This window comes from Zootoca vivipara, chromosome 12, assembly GCF_963506605.1.
Source record: "Zootoca vivipara chromosome 12, rZooViv1.1, whole genome shotgun sequence".
Lineage (NCBI taxonomy): Eukaryota > Metazoa > Chordata > Lepidosauria > Squamata > Lacertidae > Zootoca > Zootoca vivipara.
Window position 1 is genome coordinate 6,474,923 of NC_083287.1, and position 21,153 is coordinate 6,496,075.

Below are 21,153 nucleotides of genomic sequence, written 5' to 3' on the forward strand. Positions count from 1 at the left end.
GGCCTTGGAGAGAAGAAATGTGCCTTGAAAGCTTCATATTCTGAAAACATTGTTTTTCTGAGTAATGCCTTTCAATTTAGGGTGTACAGCTTTAAAAGACTTCAAGGTGTTGTGGGTCATAATCTGATGTGTGTTTAAAAGGTTCTTCAAAGGATTAAAGGATGTGTAGGCCTTAGCAAGAATTTCAGCTGAGAGGAAGAAGAAAAAGGGATCAGTGGACTCGGTAGAGAAATGTCATCTTGCATTTAGAATACCTGGCTGGCTGCTATGCACCAACGAGGCATCCATTTTTCACGGTTGCCTGTACATTCTCTCTCTCTCTTTTTAAGGGAAAAGCTTAAATGATCCATATACAAAATCTGACAGCGGCACTATCTTTAAAAGTTCACAGCTGCCAAGAAAAATATATTTGCATGACTAAAGAACGGGAAATGCATTAACTGTTTTCAGTTTATTTGAACTTTGGCATTTTCCGGTGTCCATTGGGGAAAGTCTACAGGACAAAAGCTATTAACTGATCAACCTTATTCATCGCCGTGTACATTGAGTTACACAGTTTACATCAGGCTTCCTCAACCTCAGCCCTCCAGATGTTTTGAGACTACAATTCCCATCATCCCTGACCACTGGTCTTGCTAACTGGGAGTTGTAAGCCAAAAACATCTGGAGGGCCAAGGTTGAGAATGTCTGGTTTACATGTATGAACCTGGGTTTATTATTAATATTATTAAATGCATTTATATCCATAGCTGCCAGGTACCCCGTTTTCCCCAGGAAACCCCCGTTTTTACTTACCTTTTCCCGGTGGTCCCCCGTATCACTTCATCTCCTGTTTTTCTCCGTTATTTTCCCCTGCCGGCGGCCATTCTTTTCTGATTTGCCCTTCTATGGGCACAAAAAATGGCCGCCGGTGGCTTCAAAAGTAGCATCTATGCATGACCGGAAGTGCCTAGACGCACTTCCGGTCATGCGTAGAAGCTACTTTTGAAGCCGGCGGTGGCCATTTTTGGTGCCCATAGAAGGGCAAAGCGACACCGGAAGTTACGTCGACGCAACGTCCGGTGTCACACGGCTGCCGGTCCCGGATTCTGCAGTCCGGGACTTGGAAGGTAAGTTTATATCTCACCTTTCTCCTGGGTTTGCACTTGCAGGAAAAGGACTTAGAAACAGGGTCTCAGGTGAGAGCTTCAGTGTTGGCCCTCCAAGTTGCTCACCGGGAATATAAATATCTTGGCAAGTGGGGAAGATCTTGCTTGCTGGATGGGAAAACCTTGCCATGCCAGTAACTCATGCAATAATGCTCCCTCTTTATTTGTATTCTGTATATTTGCAAGGCACATTGCTAATGTCACTAGAGCCTGATAGGATCAAGGGGTAAGGGAAATTTTGAATTGGTCAGTAAACGTATCTCTGCCTCATGGCTTTGGTTTCAGATGAATGAGGTTTATGAGAAAACACCAAACTTAGCTAACCAAACCACACTTGTCAAGAAAAGAGGAAGAGGAAAACGAAGACTGTGCCACTTCCGTGAGAGACTCCTCTCCTCAGGAGACATTTCTTTCTTTGCTGTTGCTATTTTATTAGGAGACGCTGCTGCAGAAACTACTGGTAAGGCTTTTGCTGCTGGGTTGTTGTTGTTTTTTTTGGGGGGGTGGCATAGTTTGTATTCATTTTCACCTTTAATCTGCTTAACATGGCTGCACTGAGATACAGCTTTGTTTACATTGTGGCATAAGACATTCAACAATTGCAGAAAAAATAAAAATAAAGCAACAATAAACATTTCTGAATATATTCCCAAGGTGGTGTTGAAGCGTATATGCCAATATTATTGCATGGACGGGCGGAGTCCCCCAAACCCCAGGTGACTCCCGAGTGGAATAATGACTCAAGACAACTTGCTATGGGATTAAAATTGGCCACAACTTTATTAAGATGCAGATGTAGGGAGACCTTGGCTCAGGCATTGGGCGTTTATCCCTCCCAGTCCCCAGCCAGAAAAAGCCAGGGTTATCCAGAATGTGGAGGGATTGGGCTGGCTCTGGAGAACATATGTTCAAGCAGAGAACCCGCCCCCCGTTCGCCCGTCGCTGGAGGGGGAGAGCAATGACAACCTTTCGGCGTATTGCCAATGCCTCCCCTCAAGACCCCTTTAACGGGGAACCCTGGTATCACCGCCGCAAAGGGGGGCGTGGGACACAGCTTCACGCCCCCCCTCCAATTTAGGAAGATAGACTAAAGGATTCTGCCCAAGGCCTGAAACCACCAAAGTTGTGACGTTTTTCTACGGACGGAAAAGGCAAAACCTGCCAATGCAGAAAAATTCCTTTCTGGCCCTTCAACAGCGACCTTGACGTAGCAGCGCCTGCGTGCCTGTGGAGAAGAGGTTAACCTGCAAAAGAAGACTTAATTGAGGGAGTGGAGGGTGGGAGAAGCTCTGGAGCCGACTGCCGCTTCCCAGGCAAGCTACACCTTCTGTTGTGTGGGCAGGGCGGTCCCTCCCCTTCCCTGGCCAATCCCCTGGCTACGCCTCCCCAGGCAGGATTGGGCGGTTGATTGAGGTGTGCAGAGACCCCCAGGTATCCAGCATGGGGAGGATGAAGCCAGTCCGAACTACCGGGAGCCGCACTGGGATCCAGGGGGCTGCGTGTGACCATGCAAAAGTCGCCCCCCCCATTTGATGTGGCGAGCAGTCATTACAGATACAAAATTATGTGTAGTAACATGCATTGCTTAGAGGGGTGACAATAAGCAAAAGGAATTTCGTATCAATCATAATTAGAATTTGTGGGAATTTATAGGATGGGGGAAGAGGAAAAAATTAAATGTGTACTGCATGCAAGCCAAACTGTGCTGTAAACTATGGGTAGAATTCTACCATATACCTCATTTCTGTAATCAAAAAAGACCGCATAAAACTTGCCATGTTTCTTTTTTGTCTCTTGCTACCTTCTGTGTCAGTTTTTCCGAAATGCTTTTGGCCAAATGGCATTATACCCTTGGTCCACCATTAATAATTGTAATGATTCCCATGTCCTGGCAATGGCTTTTCTTGCAGCATTAACTGCTACTGTCTTTAGGGTCCAATACAATACAAGCAGCAGGCAAGGGCACAAGATTCAATCAAGTTTCAATCAAGTATTATTAGTACAAAAAGAAAACAATAAGAGAACCATATACAAACGCTGACACAGAAGCCAAACCCAAACGTCAAGCAGATAGCATGTACAAATAAATACCGAAAGGCAAACCAGTCTTTATGGTCTTTGAGGCTATGTAGCGGTCAGCAAAGTGGCAGCAGGTCGAACGAAGTGTCAATAATAGACAGGCTGCCGGTGTTTTTCACCTGTTTCGCCCATATGACGGGCTTCTTCAGTAGTTTCTCCTTCTGCTTTCTGTTATGTTTAATACATTCACTGGTGGTATAAACCAGGTCTTATTAGTATTCGAACTAAATTGCTAATATACATCTAAACAAACAAATATCAAAGGCAGTACTTACAATTCGTATGAAACCACTTATCTTGGCTTAGGCCACAATGCTCAAGTTCTTATTTCAATTTCTTTAGGGTGGCACTTCTCTTGCTTCTAAGCGGGGCTTCTGAGGGCAAAATTCACCATCCACAGTTGTCTCTGACAAAAAGAGGCAGTGTTTGGAGAAGCACCGCCTTTTGGATTTCTGCCTGTCATTGCATCTCATCGCATCAAAATCTAGTAACCACTTTGTGATTAGCTTTGCTAGAGACAACGGCTGCTGCATGTAGTTTTAGATCCCACGACTGAAGTATAGTGAATGCAACCATATCCATGTTTTGGGGGCGGGAAATGAAAAGTCTTGCACGAAGAGAGGCATGCAGGAGAAATTCAACTGGGTTCACAGTTAAAAGTCAACTTGCCAAATTCATACTTCTCAAAAATAAGATGAGAACCAAAACAACAGCCATCCTTTGAAATTTGCAGTTATCCTGATTTTGTAACGCAGTTCTCCAGCCAAGTAGTGTGTACAAAAATGCATAGGCGTGTGGGTAGCGCTGTGGTCTAAACCACTGAGCCTCTTGGACTTGCCGATCAGAAGACTGATGGTTCGAATTCCCTCAATGGGATGAGCTTCCATTGCTCTGTCCCAGCTTCTGCTAGCAGTTTGAAAGCACACCAGTGCAAGTTGATAAATAGGTACCGCTGCGGCAGAAAGCTAAATGGCATTTCCGTGCGCTCTGGTTTTCATCACGGTGTTCTGTTGCGCCAGAAGTGGTTTAGTCATGCGGCCTCGTGACCCGGAAAGCTGTCTGTGAACAAACGCTGGCTCTGTTGGCCTGAAAGCGAGATGGGCGCCACAACCCCATGGTCACCTTTGACTGGACTTAACCGTCCAGGGGTCCTTCACCTTTACAAAAATGCATATACCAGGGTAGTGTGCATGTAAATGGATACAAAAATGCATTGTATTGGGCAAAATTGCTTTGCAACAACGTGCATATTAGGCAAAACGGCACACAAAGGTGTCTATATACCAATGAATTTTCATGATGGCTTTTTAAAAATTGCATATTGGTGTGGAAATGTGGGGAGCTGAATGTAAGATTGGGAAAACGAGAAGCTGGGAGAAACCAAAATGGGTAGATTCTCTGTCCTGAACACACGCACACATACACACAAACCCAGTGAGAACATGCGATTGGAAGTTTGGTTCTTTCTTGGCAAAGCACTCGGTTACCTCTGCTGCTCATGTGCAAGAACCGCATGCTTTGCTCCTGCACTCGGGTCTCCCTCCATGACATTTAATGACATGAGTCCTTAAGAATTTCACTTATGTCAATACAGTGGAACCTCTGGCTACTAACTTAATTCATTCCGGAGGTCCGTTCTTAACCTGAAACTGTTCTTAACCTGAGGTACCACTTTAGCTAATGGGGCCTTCTGCTGCCGCTGCTGCGTTATTTCTGTTCTCATCCTGAAGCAAAGTTCTTAACCCAAGGTACTATTTCTGGGTTAGCGGAGTCTGTAACCTGAAGCGTCTGTAACCTAAGGTAAAGGTAAAGGGACCCCTGACCATTAGGTCCAGTCGTGACCGACTCTGGGGTTGCGCTCTCATCTCGCATTATTGGCCGAGGGAGCCGGAGTATAGCTTCCAGGTCATGTGGCCAGCATGACAAAGCCGCTTCTGGCAAACCAGAGCAGCACATGGAAATGCTGTTTACCTTCCCGCTGTAGCGGTTCCTATTTATCTACTTGCACTTTGACGTGCTTTCGAACTGCTAGGTTGGCAGGAGCTGGGACCAAGCAACGGGAGCTCACCCCGTCACAGGGATTCGAACCGCCGACCTTCTGATCAGCAAGCCCTAGGCTCAGTGGTTTAACCCACAGCGCCACCTGGGTCCCTAACCTGAGGTACCACTGTACTGATTTTGAGAAGTTTTCCCCCACCCTTCCCTTATGTTTTTACTTCTAGAATGAGAATGCGTTGGAAGACGGCTGCTTCCTTCAACTTTCTGCTCCTCTTCGTGCTTTTGCTGAAAGGCGCCACCCTCATTCCAAATGTCCAAAACAAGCAGCATAGCTGTATAGGTATGTGTTCATTTCTTATTTGTTGTATTTATTTAAAACAGCTCTTCATAAAAATATCCCAGACGATGCACTCGCACCTTAAGGGAGAATGCAGCCACATCCAGAACAGATAAGCTATCTAATTCCCAGACCTAAGAACCACCCCCTCGCAACATCTGTCTTTCATCTGGTACACCCCTGCAACAAAGACTTGTGTAGCCACAGCTAATTCAGTTGCATCTGAGAAAGAGAGGTGGGTATCTTGAGCCCTTCCCCACAAAGTGGACGTTTGGGACTGAGGGGTTTCTCTCATAAGCCTCCAGCCCATGACAGGTATTTTCCAGGAGCAGCTATGGCTTCTTTAAAGGTGGGAGGCACCTTCCCATCACGCAAGGAGATGCACCCACTCACTCAAATTAGTCATGATGGACAAGGGTTGCGAGACCCTATAGTTAGCCACACAGCTTCCAGCATCTTCTCCAGATTTTCAGGCCTCAAGAACCGAAATTGACCCCGTAGAATCTGACTATACAGTGGAACCTCAGAAGCCGAACACCTTTGAACTCGAATGTTTCAGCTCCCAAACAATTGAAACCCAGAACTGATTGCTCCTGCAGCCAATCAGAAGCCGTGCTATGGAAGTCGAGCACTTTGGAAGTTGAACGGACTTCCAGAACGGATTCAGTTCGACTTCCAAGATACGAAGGTATAATGCTTTAGATTCAATGGCAATTGAGGCTAGGCAAAGTATCTGTTAATTTCTGTTTCTCTTGGTTTCTCATTTTTCTACTCTTAAATCCACTGCTCCACATTTCCACAGCAATTTGCGATTAACCCCCCCCCCCGAAAACTATCTCCATAATAATTCATTGGAATTTAAGTGCAATAGACACTTTGCTGTACGTACATCTTTGCAAGCAATCTTTATGTTCACTTTCCCCCAACACATACATAAATTCAAAGTTTAATTGCGTTTCACATCTTATATTTGTTCATAAAGTGTGACTTAGTTACTTCTCATTAAAACACAAACAAAATAAATTTTCTGTGCCGTCCCTAAATGGATAGGTGCCTAGCAAACATGTTACATAGCCCATCTCCAAGGCTTCCAGCAGCCTCTTGATTTGGGCAATTGTGAATAAACCCCTCACCACTCAGAAATGTGCTGATGTAATGGCAGTGGAGAAGTAATCCTTCCTTCCACTGGCATGCAGTAGTGAGATATTTTTTTTCAAGCATGTAAATGTCCCAGTTTTATGTCCAAGCAAACATAGAATATAGTTTTTGTCAATTTTCAATCTGTATAACTTTTTAGCAGCCATCTCAGCTAAAATAATACTGTGGAGGGTATTGTTTTAGTTCGTTATTACGTTACACATTTTTGTGCTTTTATGTTGTGAAGGAAGGTATAGAAATTTCAATGATGATGTTGATAATTATAATGTACTTTTATACCATCATGATGGACATAAATGTAGTTTACTTTTGCATTTCTTCAGAATTGCCACCCTGTGTTCACTCGCCTTTTGGTGTTCGTTGAGACACTTTCCTTCCAACTATAAAATGCTGTTGTAAATCCGGTCTGTTCTATGTAGACAGACAAAGCCCTGTTGAACTTTCTTTTCTTTTTTTAAAAAAAGCAATTTATTAAATTTTTCAAATAAACACATTAAACACAATAAACAAAACAAAACATTCAACAACAAACACAACACACACAAATTTTCTCTTCTTAACATCTATTCCCCTATCTCTAATTCCCAATGCTCTGCCGAGCTTTGACTTCCCTCCCTCCCCTCATTTGGTTTTCTTATCAACTCTTATCTCGCAGTTCCTTTACTCCTTCTATTTAAAGTCATTTCGTATGATTTATTTCAACCCTGCAAGTGTCTTTAAACTTCTACAGTTCCTCTCCATATAATCCACAAATTTACTCCAGTCTTTTTGGAACTTTGCCTCTCCCTGGTTTCGGATCCTGCTAGTCAGTCTTGCTAATTCCGCATAGTCTATCATTTTTGTCTGCCAGCCCTGTTGAACTTTCTAAGGGCTACTGTACCTTCAATGAACTACTTCCTGTTTGCATGTTCAGTCTGTTTTATCATTCTTCCTTGTTCATCAAAACTGGGAGATTAGTTATGAGTTGCTTCTTAGTCAGTTTGTCTTCACTCTTCAGAGGACTTTAATTACTGGTTTCCTTTCAGCATCTTTCTTTCTTTTTTTAGGGCAAAATTACAACACTGTTCTGCTATAAAAAATAAAAAAATAGGCGGGGAAATGAAAGAAAACCAGTAATGACTAACTGTCATTACCAGGAAAAAGTAAAAGGCTGACCCTGGATGGAGAAATTTTTAAACTGACATCTGAGTAAACATTATAGCAGATCGTTGGCCGTAGGGGAGGGCATTGCAAGTTAATGTAGCCTTTATATTCAGTGCTGTGTGGAATTTTTATTTCACTTCTGGCTAATTGCAGAATAGCAATGCCTTGGGGTCTCTAGTACGATAACAACCCTTGTAAAGGTAAAGGTAAAGGGTCATCTAGTCCAACCCCCTGCAACGTAGGAACATTCTTTTATAATAAACATTTATATAAGCATAAACATTAAATAAACATTTATAGGTAAAGGTAAAGGGACCCCTGACCATTAGGTCCAGTCGTGACCGACTCTGGGGTTGCACGCTCATCTCGCATTATTGGCCGAGGGAGCCGGCGTGCAGCTTCCAGGTCATGTGGCCAGCATGACAAAGCCGCTTCTGGCAAACCAGAGCAGCACACGGAAATGCCGTTTACCTTCCCGCTGTAGCGGTTCCTATTTATCTACTTGCATTTTGACGTGCTTTCGAACTGCTAGGTTGGCAGGAGCTGGGACCAAGCAACGGGAGCTCACCCCGTCACAGGGATTCGAACCGCCGACCTTCTGATCAGCAAGCCCTAGGCTCAGTGGTTTAACCACAGCGCCACCTGGGTCCCTAGTACGATAACAACCCTTGTACTCTATGTCAAAGTGAAAGTGGATTTAGTATAGCAAGTGCTTGCAAGACACATAAAGGCTATTGCTAGTCATTTCAGAACTGCAGGCCGGCCAGTTCCCAATCATGGTCTAGCTCAGGTTATTGTTGCTGCTGGTGGCGCTGCCTCGGGCTTAGGGTTGCCAGACTCAATAGAGGACAGGACTTCTGTGCCTTTAATTGCCCTGCTCTCTCTTGAGTCTGGAAACCTTAAAGAGAAACCAGCAGGCCCTTTGTTTAAATTCCAAGCAAAGGGTCTGCTGGTTTCTCTTTAAGGTTTCCAGACTCAAAAGAGAGCAGGGCAATTAAAGGCACAGAAGTCCTGTCCTCTGTTGAGTCTGGCAACCCTACTTGGGCTTGCCAATCGGAAGGTCGGCGCTTTGAATCCCTGCAAGGGAGTTGCTGTGTCCCAGCTTCTGCCAACCTAGCAGTTCGAAAGCACACCAGTGAAAGTAGATAAATTGGTACCACAGTGACAGGAAGGTAAACGGTGTTTCCATGCGCTCTGGTTTCCATCACAGTATTCCATTGCGCCAGAAGCGGTTTGGTCCTGCTGGCTACATGATGTGGAAAGCTTGCTTGTGGACAAACGCCGGCTCCCTTGGCCTGAAAGCGAGATGAGCGGCACAACACTGTAGTCGCCTTTGACTGGATTTAACCGTCCAGGGGTCTTTTTACCTATTGTTGCTGCTGTTCTTACCATGAGAAACAAGGCACATTCAGCTTGGGGAATGGGCATTCAATGTGCGAACTTCAATAGGGTTTGTTGTACAGCAGTAATCGCTTCCTTGCGATGGGTTTGATTCTGATGCTGGCTGTTAGTAGAAACAGCAGAGGGGTAGGGAACGCACAGTTCTAGTTTCCTCCGCCCCAGGAGAGTTGCTAATCGGGGTAATCAACTAGGATTAACAGTCTCCAGACAAAAGAGATCATGGGAACAAGCCCCGACTTGCAGCATGTTTGCTAATTGCACAGGGAAATAAGTATGTATAGTAACTGCTACGTCTGCAGATAATTTACCTGATTATAGTTGCAATTGTGGAACTAATTATTCATTAGTAACCCCCTCTGAAGGAAACAGGGCTATTTATAAAGTTAGCGCGGCAGCCTCTGTATTACATGTAAGAAGCACATGTAAATGGGGTGTGGTAGATCTGCAAGAAAAATGGAGCACATACGCAAGCAATTTTACAGGGCTGCTTTCTGTGTGCCTTCCCCCAGCAGGGTGCACACCAGTTTGGAAAAAAAAGAAAAATGTGTTCTCTTAGCCACATTTTTAAACCTGCGCCTTCAGCAGGGGCAGGGGACCACGCCCATTAACTACAAATTTGTGGAATCATTTACATGTCAAAACTAAGGAAACAAACAGTTAAAACAATTCCCACAATCTAGTAGCAAAAGCAATAGATTGCACGTCGCCATCTCTTATGCAGTTCATTAATTGGATGCCACAAGTCAGATCCACAAATAGCTACAGTCATTTTTAAAATAATTTCTTTTTCTCCTGATTGCATGGATTTTATCTGAATAAATGACATGCAACGGGTTTTTTTAAAAAAAAAAATCACATTTCCTTCATTCCGATGGTTGTTAAGCCAGCTGTCCCTGCTTAACTACGTTGGTCTTTCATTGAATTTCAACGTTGGTTCCGTTATGTGACATGTATTTTGGGAAAAATACATGGTAGATAATAGATTTCATGTCTCATTTTTAACATTGAAAAATATACATGCAGTCATATTGAAAGAATCGTGCTTTCCCCAATACTCAGAAATGTTTAATGACTGGAAGCACTGCAAAAACTCAGCCAAAACAGTCGCACTCGACAACTGTTGAGGACATTGGCATGCTAGAAAACATTGCTTATACCCTGTGGGGTCCTATAGTTAGCATGCCCGTCAAAACCACAATTCATTTTATGCAGAAAATCAATCTAAACTCTGAGCTTCAGCTAGTGCCCGTCCAGAGTGAGTTCAGTGGTTTCTGAGCAATTTATGCGAGTGTAAATCAGTGCTTGATTTGATTTAAGGATAAGAAGAAATATCAGAAAGTCCCGTCCTCCCTCCTCCCCCCTCTTCTTATTCCTAGGTCCACGTCACCATATCAGTATGAACAGTTAAGAGTGCAGAGTGTACCCATATTGTCCATTTTCGAGGGTGAAGGGCAATGAAAAGAAGGGAGAGACAAAGTGTCATGGAGAGGAAATTGAGGAAACAGGGAATCAGCCAAAGAGATAATGGATGCTAAACAATGGAGAAATAGCAAAACTGGAAACAAGTGTTCGTACAGGTCTTAGGGTCCTGAAGTTATCATCCGTCAAGTCAAGTCACATTTACATTGTTGTTAGAGCTGCAAATGGAATGGGAAATTGATTCTCAGTTATTGTCCTTGGGAAAATTGCATATTACACTAGCCTTTTGTACTTTAGACTCAAAAAGCTCCAAATAGTGTGTTGTGTAATATGTTCTCAGGCCAAGGTTTTGGGTTATTGTTGTTTTTGCACATAATTAAATCCTAGATATTGTTAGAGGTTTGTGGGTGCTAAATGCCTGGGCTCGGTGAGAGCTTGTGTTAGAATGGGATGTCAGACCCATGTGTGTATTTGGCCTGTGTATTAGACATTTCCAAACCCTCCGAAATCAGCACGTGTAAAGAGCCACTTAAGGCAGGCTGGTGCTTCCTGTGTTATGTTAAAAAGTAACCAACTCAGACTAATTCCCTTTTGAGGTGGCAGCCTGGAGGGTAATGGGTTGTTAGCATGAGGCAGGATCAGAGGGGTGGGGTACCTTCCGACTCCAGAGGTAAAGCCAAGAGCTTAGGGAAGGGATAGAAGTAATGTGGACAAGAAGCTGAGGGAGAGGAGGTTGTGTGACAAGCAGATGCCTGTTTGAATGAAATGCTGCAGTTATGGAGAAGGCAAGACCCTCCTGGAGCGTCATGCTGGGGTCCCCTCCATTGTAGACTTAGGTTGTATATATGCATAATGAAGCATGTATCATAAAGGCATCACTGTGGCTCATTTTCCCAAAGGAAACACAGACCTTGGTGGGTTAAGCACACCTGAAACTCCCAGAATCTTGCAGTGTGCTGTGGAATCATGCTCAGAGGAAATTCATAAAACAGCATACGCTTTGCATGGGAACTCTGAATTTCTAGGAAAAGGAAGCTGAAGAAGTGCTTGGAAAAGGGAGGAGGAAATGGGGCATTATATTATCATATCCCCTCCTTCCTTTTCCTATCATGTACCTTTTCCACAATCATATAATGGAGGCAGGAAAGGCAGGAAGGAAAAAGAGGAACAGAAAGGAATGACCTATGCCATGGATAGGCAAACTAAGGCCTGGGGGCTGGATGAGGCCCAATCGCCTTCTCAATCTGGCCTGCCGACGGTCCGTGAATCAGCCTGTTTTTACATGAGTAGAATGTGTCCTTTTATTTAAAATGCATCTCTGGTGTATTTGTGGGGCATAGGAATTCGTTCAATTAGTCCGGCCCCCCTCAAGGTCCGAGGGACAGTGGACTGGCCCCCTGCTGAAAAGGTTTGCTGACCCCTGACCTATGCCATCCCAAAGGTTGCTGCCCTTCAAAACTCGAGCTCCTGCTTTTCTTCCAATGGGGTTCCTTTGCCGTTCACAGTCAGTTTGTCATTTCTCCCCGAATGTTACATTTAAACTGGGGCCAATCAGCACTTCTTGTGTGTTGTGCATTACACTGTTATTGCATTAAGAAGGTTATCCCCACCACCACCACCACCAATTACTTGTGCTTTCTGATTTGCAGAGGGTGCCCAAAGGCAGGTTTTGTAAATCCTGGGGCTGTTCAATTGGATGACCACAACTGATCTTCCCCTGGCAGGCACAGCTATGGAGGAGCATTGAGTGTGTTGCAGAACACAGTTACAGCCCCATGTATGTCAGTACAACCATACCTGCCAAGTTCCGGCCTGAGAAATAAGGGACTGGACTGGAAGTAGCAGACCGGGAGTAGCGCTGCCGCCATTTTGGAACTGGGCGAAGCATGCTCAGAAGTGACTTTTGATGCTGCTCTGCCCTGTTCCAAAATGGCCGTCGCACCAGAAGTCGCGCTGCAGCCATTTTGGAACTGGGCAAAGCAGCATCAAAAGTCGCTTCTGAGCATGCTCCGCCCAGTTCCAAAATGGCTGCCGCGCCAGAATAAACCGGGGAAAAACAAAAAAATCCATTTTTTCGGCTGGGGACAGCTGGAAAAACGGGGGTTTCCCAGGGAATACGGGAGATGGCAGCTATGCAGTACAACTGGCTTGAAGAACCCATGAAGATAAGATAAGATATCTTTATTGTCATTGTCCCCTTGCGGGAACAACAAAATTACTCGGTTGCTACATCCACTCCGATAAAGCATTCCGCATAATCCAAAATTATAAAAACCTAATTAAAAACAGTAAATATAATACAAAATAACAAGTAAAATAAGATGACTTCAAAGTCCAGGCTTTCCATTTAAGGCCAAAATCGCTCTAGAGAAGAGAGTTGCAATACAGTGCAGGGTCTGCTTAGCAAAAAAATGTGATGAAAAAGTGTTCTCTAACGGCAGGAAGTTTCCCAAATATACAGTAAATGTTTCCAAATATACAGTAAATGTTTCTAAATATTGACACTTGAGGTGCCATTTCCCATTTAATGGTAACTGAAAAGCAAGTCATCTGTTGCAATACCTACAGAAATAGCCCACTATTGACCAACATGTACACTGTTTGGATATGTTGTTTTTCAACAAGTAATATTGGTCATAGCAGCAGTGGGCTATTTCTGTAGGTGACAACAGATGACTTACATTTCAGTCATATGCATTTCTGGAATTTGAAGCCTTAAAATGTCCCCTAAATCCTCAGTACTTGAGGCAGGCATAGGCAAACTCGGCCCTCCAGATGTTTTGGGACTACAACGCCCATCATCCCTGACCACTGGTCCTGTTAGCTAGGGATGATGGGAATTGTAGTCCCAAAACATCTGGAGGGCTGAGTTTGCCTATGCCTGACTTGAGGGGATGATTTTGCCTACATTGATTTGGGCACTTGTCCCCACTGCCATTTGGGGATAATTTATCCCCTAATGAGGAACAATCCAGAAATGTGTTGAGTATTACAAGTGATAGTGAAGCTTATTTTCTACAGGTGGCTGCTTTCCTTGCAGAATTTCCACAGGGCTGTGTTAGACTAGTAGGAGTTGGTTCTTGCTGTGCTTCTCAGACCATTTTGAATCTAGAGGTTCTGTTTCACGGAGGAGAGCAGTACAAAATCAGCTGCTTCATTCAGGTTTGTATTTCCTGCAGATTTAGTTGCACGGGGGTAGCGGCAGGTCTGGGATTTCATATCCAAAGAAGACGAGCAAAATAAACTATTTGTTCTGCTTCCATAACGATGCAAAGCTTTTGAAAACAGATAATTCGTTTTTTATAAAAACCATTATTTTCCCCACAGTCAGGAGGCAATGGGCTTTGTTACATCTGCCCTTATTTTCCATTGAATTTTGAACCACATTTGATTGCACGGAGCTCTGTCAGTGTTTAAATAACTAGGATAGCTCATTCCCCTGGAAGGCAGGTAGGAGATGCAAGCTATCCTATTACAAAGCAGACCTTTGCTGCGTGTTTATGTGTGTGGGGAATGCTCCTGGGAAACAGTATGCTTGGTTTGCATGTGGGGCTTTGGAAGCAAAGACATCAGCAGTAACTGTCACGCCAACTGCTACATTGGGGAAATCAACGTAGTTACTAGACTGCCCTAACGGCTGGGGCCCTGCGATGCCAGAGAAGCTCAGGAAGCAGTGTTGAGAGCTGGGGGAGGCATTTCAAACCCTCCCTTGCTTTTGTGGAAGTCTCCGTGATGGAGGTGCACGGGAACAAGCCTGCAGATCAAACCTGAATGTAGCGTTCCCTCAGGGCCGGCTCGCCCATTGATTCTACTGGCGCGGGGCGCCAGGGCGCAGGGGTGCTGAGGGGCGCCCCAGCAAGTGGGGGAGCTGCGCGGAGGCCTCCCTTTTCCCTCCGCCAGCCGTGCCGCTTGGGAGAGCAGGGAGCAAAGCAAGCGGAGCAGGGGCACTAGGACCCTGTTCCGCTCTGCAGTGCCCACCTTCCAACGCTTGTCGGCAAAGGGGAGCACCAACCATGGCATGGCCCGTATGGCTTCTTGCCAGCGCTGCTGATCTCCAGGCGCTGCTGCTCTGGTGCCGCTCCGGCTTTGCCTCGGGCTGGCTGAAAGCACGTGTAGAAGGCGGCCAGGCTAGCGGCCAGCTGCGCGCCCGCCCAACCCAGCTCCGTCCCTGGCTCCTGCCGCGGCGGCGGCTCCGGCTGCAATGCTGCCGGCGCCGCATAGAGCCCCACGAGCGAGGCCATGGGCACCGCCGAGCCGTCGGGCGCCCTAGCGCCTCACCCAGCAGCTCGGCCAGCGGTGCCGCGGCGGCAGCGCAAGGCGACAAAGACATGACCGCCGAGCCCCACGCAGCTGCCACCGCCAGTGGGGGGTGTCAACTCTGGGAAATGGGGGGGCACCGGAGGGACCTTCACACCAGGGCGCCGGGTATGCTTAAGATGGCCCTGCGTTCCCCTTGCGGACAGGGTCATGGCTCACTGGCAATGAATGCAGAAGATCCCAGGATCAGTCCTCAGCATCGCCAGGTTGAGCAGGATCCCTGAAGAGCCTCTGCCGGTCAGTATAGATCCAGGGGTTGGGGACCTTTTAGGACCAATGGGCCAGGACCTTATTTCCCCCTGTGGGCCAATTCTGCCAGGTGGGCAGGACAACCCACATCTCAGTAACCTGATACCATAATGTCAACGGTTAGCAAGGTCCCTTGTGCAGTGCTCCCCAAAACGCAAAAAGAAGGGTTTGTCGCTGTGTTCTGTTGCCCATAATCGCCCACACCCACATCAAGCAGAGATGTTTGGATCCGGTCACTGGATCCGCCACCTTTCAGGACTTCAGGACATTATTCTCACAACATCTTTCAAACTCCTGGGAGATTTAAAACTTCGGAATCTGTAACTGAATTCTGGAGCCATCTTTTCTTTCCAGACTGGATTCTAATCTTCAGTTGAAAGTTGGATTTATTTTATTTTTTATTTTTTACTTAAGAATAGTCACTGCTGTCATGGATGAGGCCAATAAGCCCTGGGCCAGGTCTGCACAGCTGACTCAACATGTGTTTATATGTAGATTGGAACCAACCAGAACTGTAATTCTGAATTAAGCCAGCACTATTTAGAGAGCAACTGGGCAGGCTTTCTGCTGTGTGTTCCAGTATGCCAAGAGAAGAATCTCCCATCAGCCCTTAGCCTGATATACCAGGAAAATTCATTATTTGCCAGACAGATATGTGCATTTTTCACTGGCTTCAAGGGCACATTGTACTGCAACCTGAATCGTAAAGGGGAAAGTGCCATGCAGGCATATCCTTATTTTCTACTTTAACAATGAAAAAGAATGTTAAGTCATATTCCCATCTGGTTAAATTAATGTGAGCAGGATCATGCACAATGCAGCTAAACCCACGTAACTATAATAACAAAGTTGGCCGCTTTTTCCGCATTTAAAATCTGTATTCTAAAAAAAGGAACTCTTTTGTGCTGGCCTTTTATCTGCAGCCATTGATACCATTCTAATTAGAATTTCCTTTGTGTGTTTGCTGCAGAAGTAGATTAATTTCAACAGTCTGTTCAGCTTGCCAGGGGGTTCACGGCCAGCAAACTCTCGCTCCAACTTTATTAGCTGAGATGTGATTTCCTCCCATCTAAACTCCCTCTAGTCTATTAGAAATGTCATTTTATTATTAAACACATTCTCTCTTTTTTAGTATGATAGGAAAGCAGCCTCTTGAAATGTGAATTTTTAGATTATTGCTGTTGAACAGTATGAGTATAGTATGCTCTGATCCCCCTCATAAATTAAATGCAGGTGGAACAAACTATATCTGAAAAGAGACAGGCAGGTTTATTAATGCTCAGGTCTGGCTGCGAAGGGATGATAGACGTTGTAATACCGAGACACTTCTTGAAATAAAAATGCTCCTTCATCCTGTCAAGGAGTGAAAGTCATTGTCAAGTGCTACCAAGAAGTCAATCTCTTAAATGTTGCTTTGAAAAAAAGTTATGTACAACTCCAAAGTTTTGAGATTATGAGGCCGAGTCCGTCCATGATGGAATAGTTTTGCATCCCATTCATTTGAAGGGATGAGAGTGCCCTGTTCTTGCCCAGCAGAAGAAACCTTGGTTAGGGCAAGGCAGGTTGGTTGTCACAGCACTGTGATGAACTTCTAGTTCATCCTAGGATGCCAGTATGGTGTAGTGGTTAAGAGCGGTAGACTTGTAATCTGGGGAACCAGGTTCGCGTCTCCGCTCCTCCACATGCAGCTGCTGGGTGACCTTGGGCTAGTCACACTTCTCTGAAGTCTCTCAGCCCCACCCACCTCACAGAGTGTTTGTTGTGGGAGAGGAAGGGAAAGGAGAATGTTAGCCGCTTTGAGACTCCTTCGGGTAGTGATAAAGCGGGATATCAAATCCAAACTCCTCCTCCTCCTCCTCCTCTTCTTCTTCTTCTTCTTCTTCTTGAGTAACTGGCTCTGTTAAGTTGGAAGTGAATTGAGGCCTTTTGCACCTGTGCCTCTATGCTCTGCACCTTTTTAGAGACCTCTTTCCAATACCTCCCACCTGGTATGTTTCCTGTGCTTTGGGTTCTTCCGGCCATGAGAAGGCATCTATGATGGGTCACAGCACTATGGCATCTGGTTCAGCCAGTCCTAGGACTAGGGGGACCCTGTTCACCAATATCCAGCTCAGAGCTAGGAACTTGGTCCAGCTTCTTAGATGGGAACACTTTGGCTTCTGAATCACGGTTCTGGTCACTACTGAATTCTACCAGGATCATTGGAAAGTGAAAGATATTTGTGCTTCACTGTCTCATTTAATCCAGTTACAGGACTTAGAAGTTCTTGCTCTGGTTGCGGGTGGCATTGTGGTCTAAACCACTGAGCCTCTTGGGCTTGCCGATCAGAAGATCGGCAGTTCAAATCCGTGCGACAGAGCTCCCGTTGCTCAGTCCCAGCTCCTGCCAACCTAGCAGTTTGAAAGCACATCAGTGCAAGTAGATAAATAGGTACTGCTGCAGCGGGAAGGTAAACGGCGTTTCTGTGCACTCTTGGTTCCGCCACGGTGTTCCGTTATGCCAGAAACAGTTTAGTCCTGCTGGCCACATGACCCAGAAAGCTGTCTGTGGACAAACACCGGCTTACTCTGCCTGAAAGCGAGATGAGCGCCGCAACCCCATTGTCGCCTTCGACTGGACTTAACCACCCAGGGGTCCTTTACCTTACTCTGGTTGAATCATGTCCTACTTCCTGGAGAAGAATAGCACTCGGCTAATTTTGCTCAAGGCAGGGTGTGTCTTACATACAGTGGGAAAGTGAACCAACCTTAACAATTTGCTGCAGCTAATACATTTACAATACAATTGTGACGATTCAAAAGCAAATACTATTGTGCTCAGTGGGACTTACTCCTAGATTGCAAACTTGGTCAACTTGGACTTTCACATTTGAAATCAATATTTAAAGCGCAAGAATAAAAGAAAATAAAACATCTTGACAATGTGACATCAGCAGAAGAGATTTTCCTTAGGTTTTAAAAGACAGGTGGTATTTTCCTTAAAATCTAAAGAACAATGTTAATATTTAGTCCAGCAGGTCAAATTCCTATGAAATCCTGTGATTGTTAATATTTGTGTGTATAGGGAGTATAACTACAATATGTGTCCTATTAAAAGTATGGTAATACTCCTGTTAAAAGTCAGGATGCTCCTACCTCGTTAACAGATTAATGTTAGTATGGAAGTGTTCATTGAGCAGCTACAATTTCTAAACAGCAGTTTATATTTCACCTTATAATGGTGCTCTGCATTAATAACTCATAGGTACAGTGACATGGGTTTTCTTTGGAAAAAATCCCTGCTCCTAAATAATCCAAAATCCAGTGTACTGCTATGATCTCTGCGCATTATTCTAGTACCCTTGATGCCTGGCAGCTGAATGTGTACCTGACTCCTTCGAAAAGCGTTACATGAGAGGGAATGTGATAGTTGGATCTGTGTTGGCAGTCATGCTGAACATGCCCTTGATTAGTCTATCACATAGGATGCGGGTGGTGCTGTGGTCCAAACCACAGAGCCTAGGGCTTGCCGATCGGAAGGTCGGCGGTTCAAATCCCCGCGACGGGGTGAGCTCCCGTTGCTCGGTCCCAGCTCCTGCCAACCTAGCAGTTCAAAAGCACGTTCAAAAGTGCAAGTAGATAAATAGGTACCGCTCTGGCGGGAAGGTAAACAGCATTTCCATACGCTGCTCTGGTTTCCAGAAGCGGCTTAGTCATGCTGGCCACATGACCCAGAAGCTGTCTGTGGACAAACGCCGGCTCCCTCGGCCAGTAAAGCGAGATGAGCGCCGCAACCCCAGAGTTGTCCGTGACTGGATGTCAAGGGTCCCTTTACCTTTACCTTTAGTCTATCACATATCAGAGTCTAGGCATGCATTTTGCAGAGGGTTCAGAGTGCCCTTGCTAATTTACCACTGAATTTGAAATCCAGGATGAGACAGAGGCTTGCATTCAGGATGCTACACTGAAGACTGCAAGCGGAGGTGTTGCGACACAGCTGCTCTTTGCAATAACACCGTGTTGTCCGTTGGACTTGCACCACTCATGAAAGCATTGATATGTCCAGAAACATGATGCAAAGTTTTCTTCCGAACCCTGGCTTTCTTGGAAGCCACTAGCCATAGTTCCTGATGGGATTAGCAGGGATTAACTGTGCCACCGGAGTTAGTGTAATACAGGGTCATCTGGCAGTCAGGACTTGGTGCTTTTGTTCCTGTGCTATCATCAGGCACTCTGCCTTCCCTAGAAACCTGACTGATTAAGCACTGCAAGGCAGAGGCACCACCTAGGCTGCAGTACAACAGGATGAGCAGATGCAAAAGAATTGAGGGCTTTCTGTACCCTTATCAGTTGTGCAAAATTCCCTCTTCTGCACAGCTATTACAGCAGTCCTGACCTCTTTTTCATCTGACCACTCTAGTTGTCTAGTAATGGTCTTATGACTCCCCAGGCCAATCCCTGGTCACCTAGTCCTAATCGAGAAATCTGCTATACACCTTACCAGATAGTTGGCTCAGATCTAGGGTTTTGCAAGCTTCTGCTATCTAGCATTACATTTTACAAGTTAACCTTGTTATGTTGCAAATGGGTTGGAGAAGGTTTTGATTTTCATAATCTCTTCCTTTCATCTAGGAAGCTTAACTTCTTGGTATTTTCCTGCCATTGGGTGTGTTGGGTTACTCTGCTTTGCTTCTTTGACTATTCATCAGGAATGAATAACTTCTGGTCCAGTGTTTCTCAAACTTGGGTCTCCAGCTCTTGTTGGACTACAACTCCCATCATCCCTAGGTAGCAGGGATCGTGGAAGTTGTAGTCCAGGCATCCCCAAACTGCGGCCCTCCAGATGTTTTGGCCTACAACTCCCATGATCCCTAGCTAAGAGGACCAGTGGTCAGGGATGATGGGAACTGTAGCCTCAAAACATCTGGAGGGCCGAAGTTTGGGGATGCCTGTTGTAGTCCAACAACAGCTGGGGACCCAAGTTTGAACACTGTGCCTGGTCTCTCAGTTTTGCTATCCCTACTGTACCCCTCTTCTTACTTCCTACTTTGGATCTCTCAGAATAGTAAAGAATCCATAACAGATGACTGTTTTCTGTAGCTCCTTGCTTCCTCGTACCCATAGTATGAACAGTAATCTCATAATACAAGACTCCTGATAGTCTAGGCTGCAAGTGCTCTTCAAATCATGGTTACGGTAACTGGTTTGTGGGGAGAAGCACAGTTAGCACGAGCACTGGTTTGTAGAAAGTCAAACGGGAATGGTGCTGCTGAAAGGAACGGACTTCACATGACTTCAAACTACAAGAAAGAAGATTCCACCTAAACATTAGGAAGAACTTCCTGACAGTAAGAGCTGTTCAGCAGTGGAATTTGCTACCAAGGAGTGTGGTGGAGTCTCCTTCTTTGGAGGTCTTTAAGCAGAGGCTTGACATCCATCTGTCAGGAATGCTTTGATGGTGTTTCCTGCTTGGCAGGGGGTTGGACTGGATGGCCCTTGTGGTCTCTTCCAACTCTATGATTCTATGACTGGCTAACTCCCGACTAGGACATCGGAGTTTGCTAGAGAAACGCTCTTCTTCCTCCAACAATGGAAACTTTACCAAAAAAAGAGAGAACTTTTTAATTTTAAAATCAGTATGAGTAACATGAATCTTTCTTTCTCCTTGCCTTTGCAGGATGTGTCCTTGTGGTGTCCATAATAGAACAGCTTGCTCAAGTCCACAATTCTACAGAAAAAGAAGCTCTGGAGAGGCTCTGTAGCTACTTACCTGGTAAAAAAAGGCAATGTGCCATATGTTGGTCTGTTCAGTGATTATTATGAATTCACACTTACGGCTGTAAATGTTGCACTGCTATTATTAGTCGCAACGTGGCTTAGTGCAACTGAAGGCTATCAAAGCGTTATACATGGGACCTATTTTTAC

General features: G+C 45.2%; 1 protein-coding gene across 1 annotated transcript in view; it reads left to right on the forward strand.

Annotated features, from left to right (window-relative positions):
* The first annotated feature begins 1,424 nt into the window (after positions 1-1,424).
* The window catches only part of AOAH (acyloxyacyl hydrolase), a 105,536-nt gene continuing 85,807 nt past the window's right edge, over positions 1,425-21,153 (forward strand). Inside the window, exons 1-3 of the mRNA XM_035129543.2 lie at positions 1,425-1,608; positions 5,450-5,565; positions 20,905-21,000. Of these exons, the coding sequence (XP_034985434.2) occupies positions 5,451-5,565; positions 20,905-21,000 (211 nt within the window). The 5' untranslated portion in view covers positions 1,425-1,608; position 5,450. The remainder of the gene's footprint in view (positions 1,609-5,449; positions 5,566-20,904; positions 21,001-21,153) is intronic.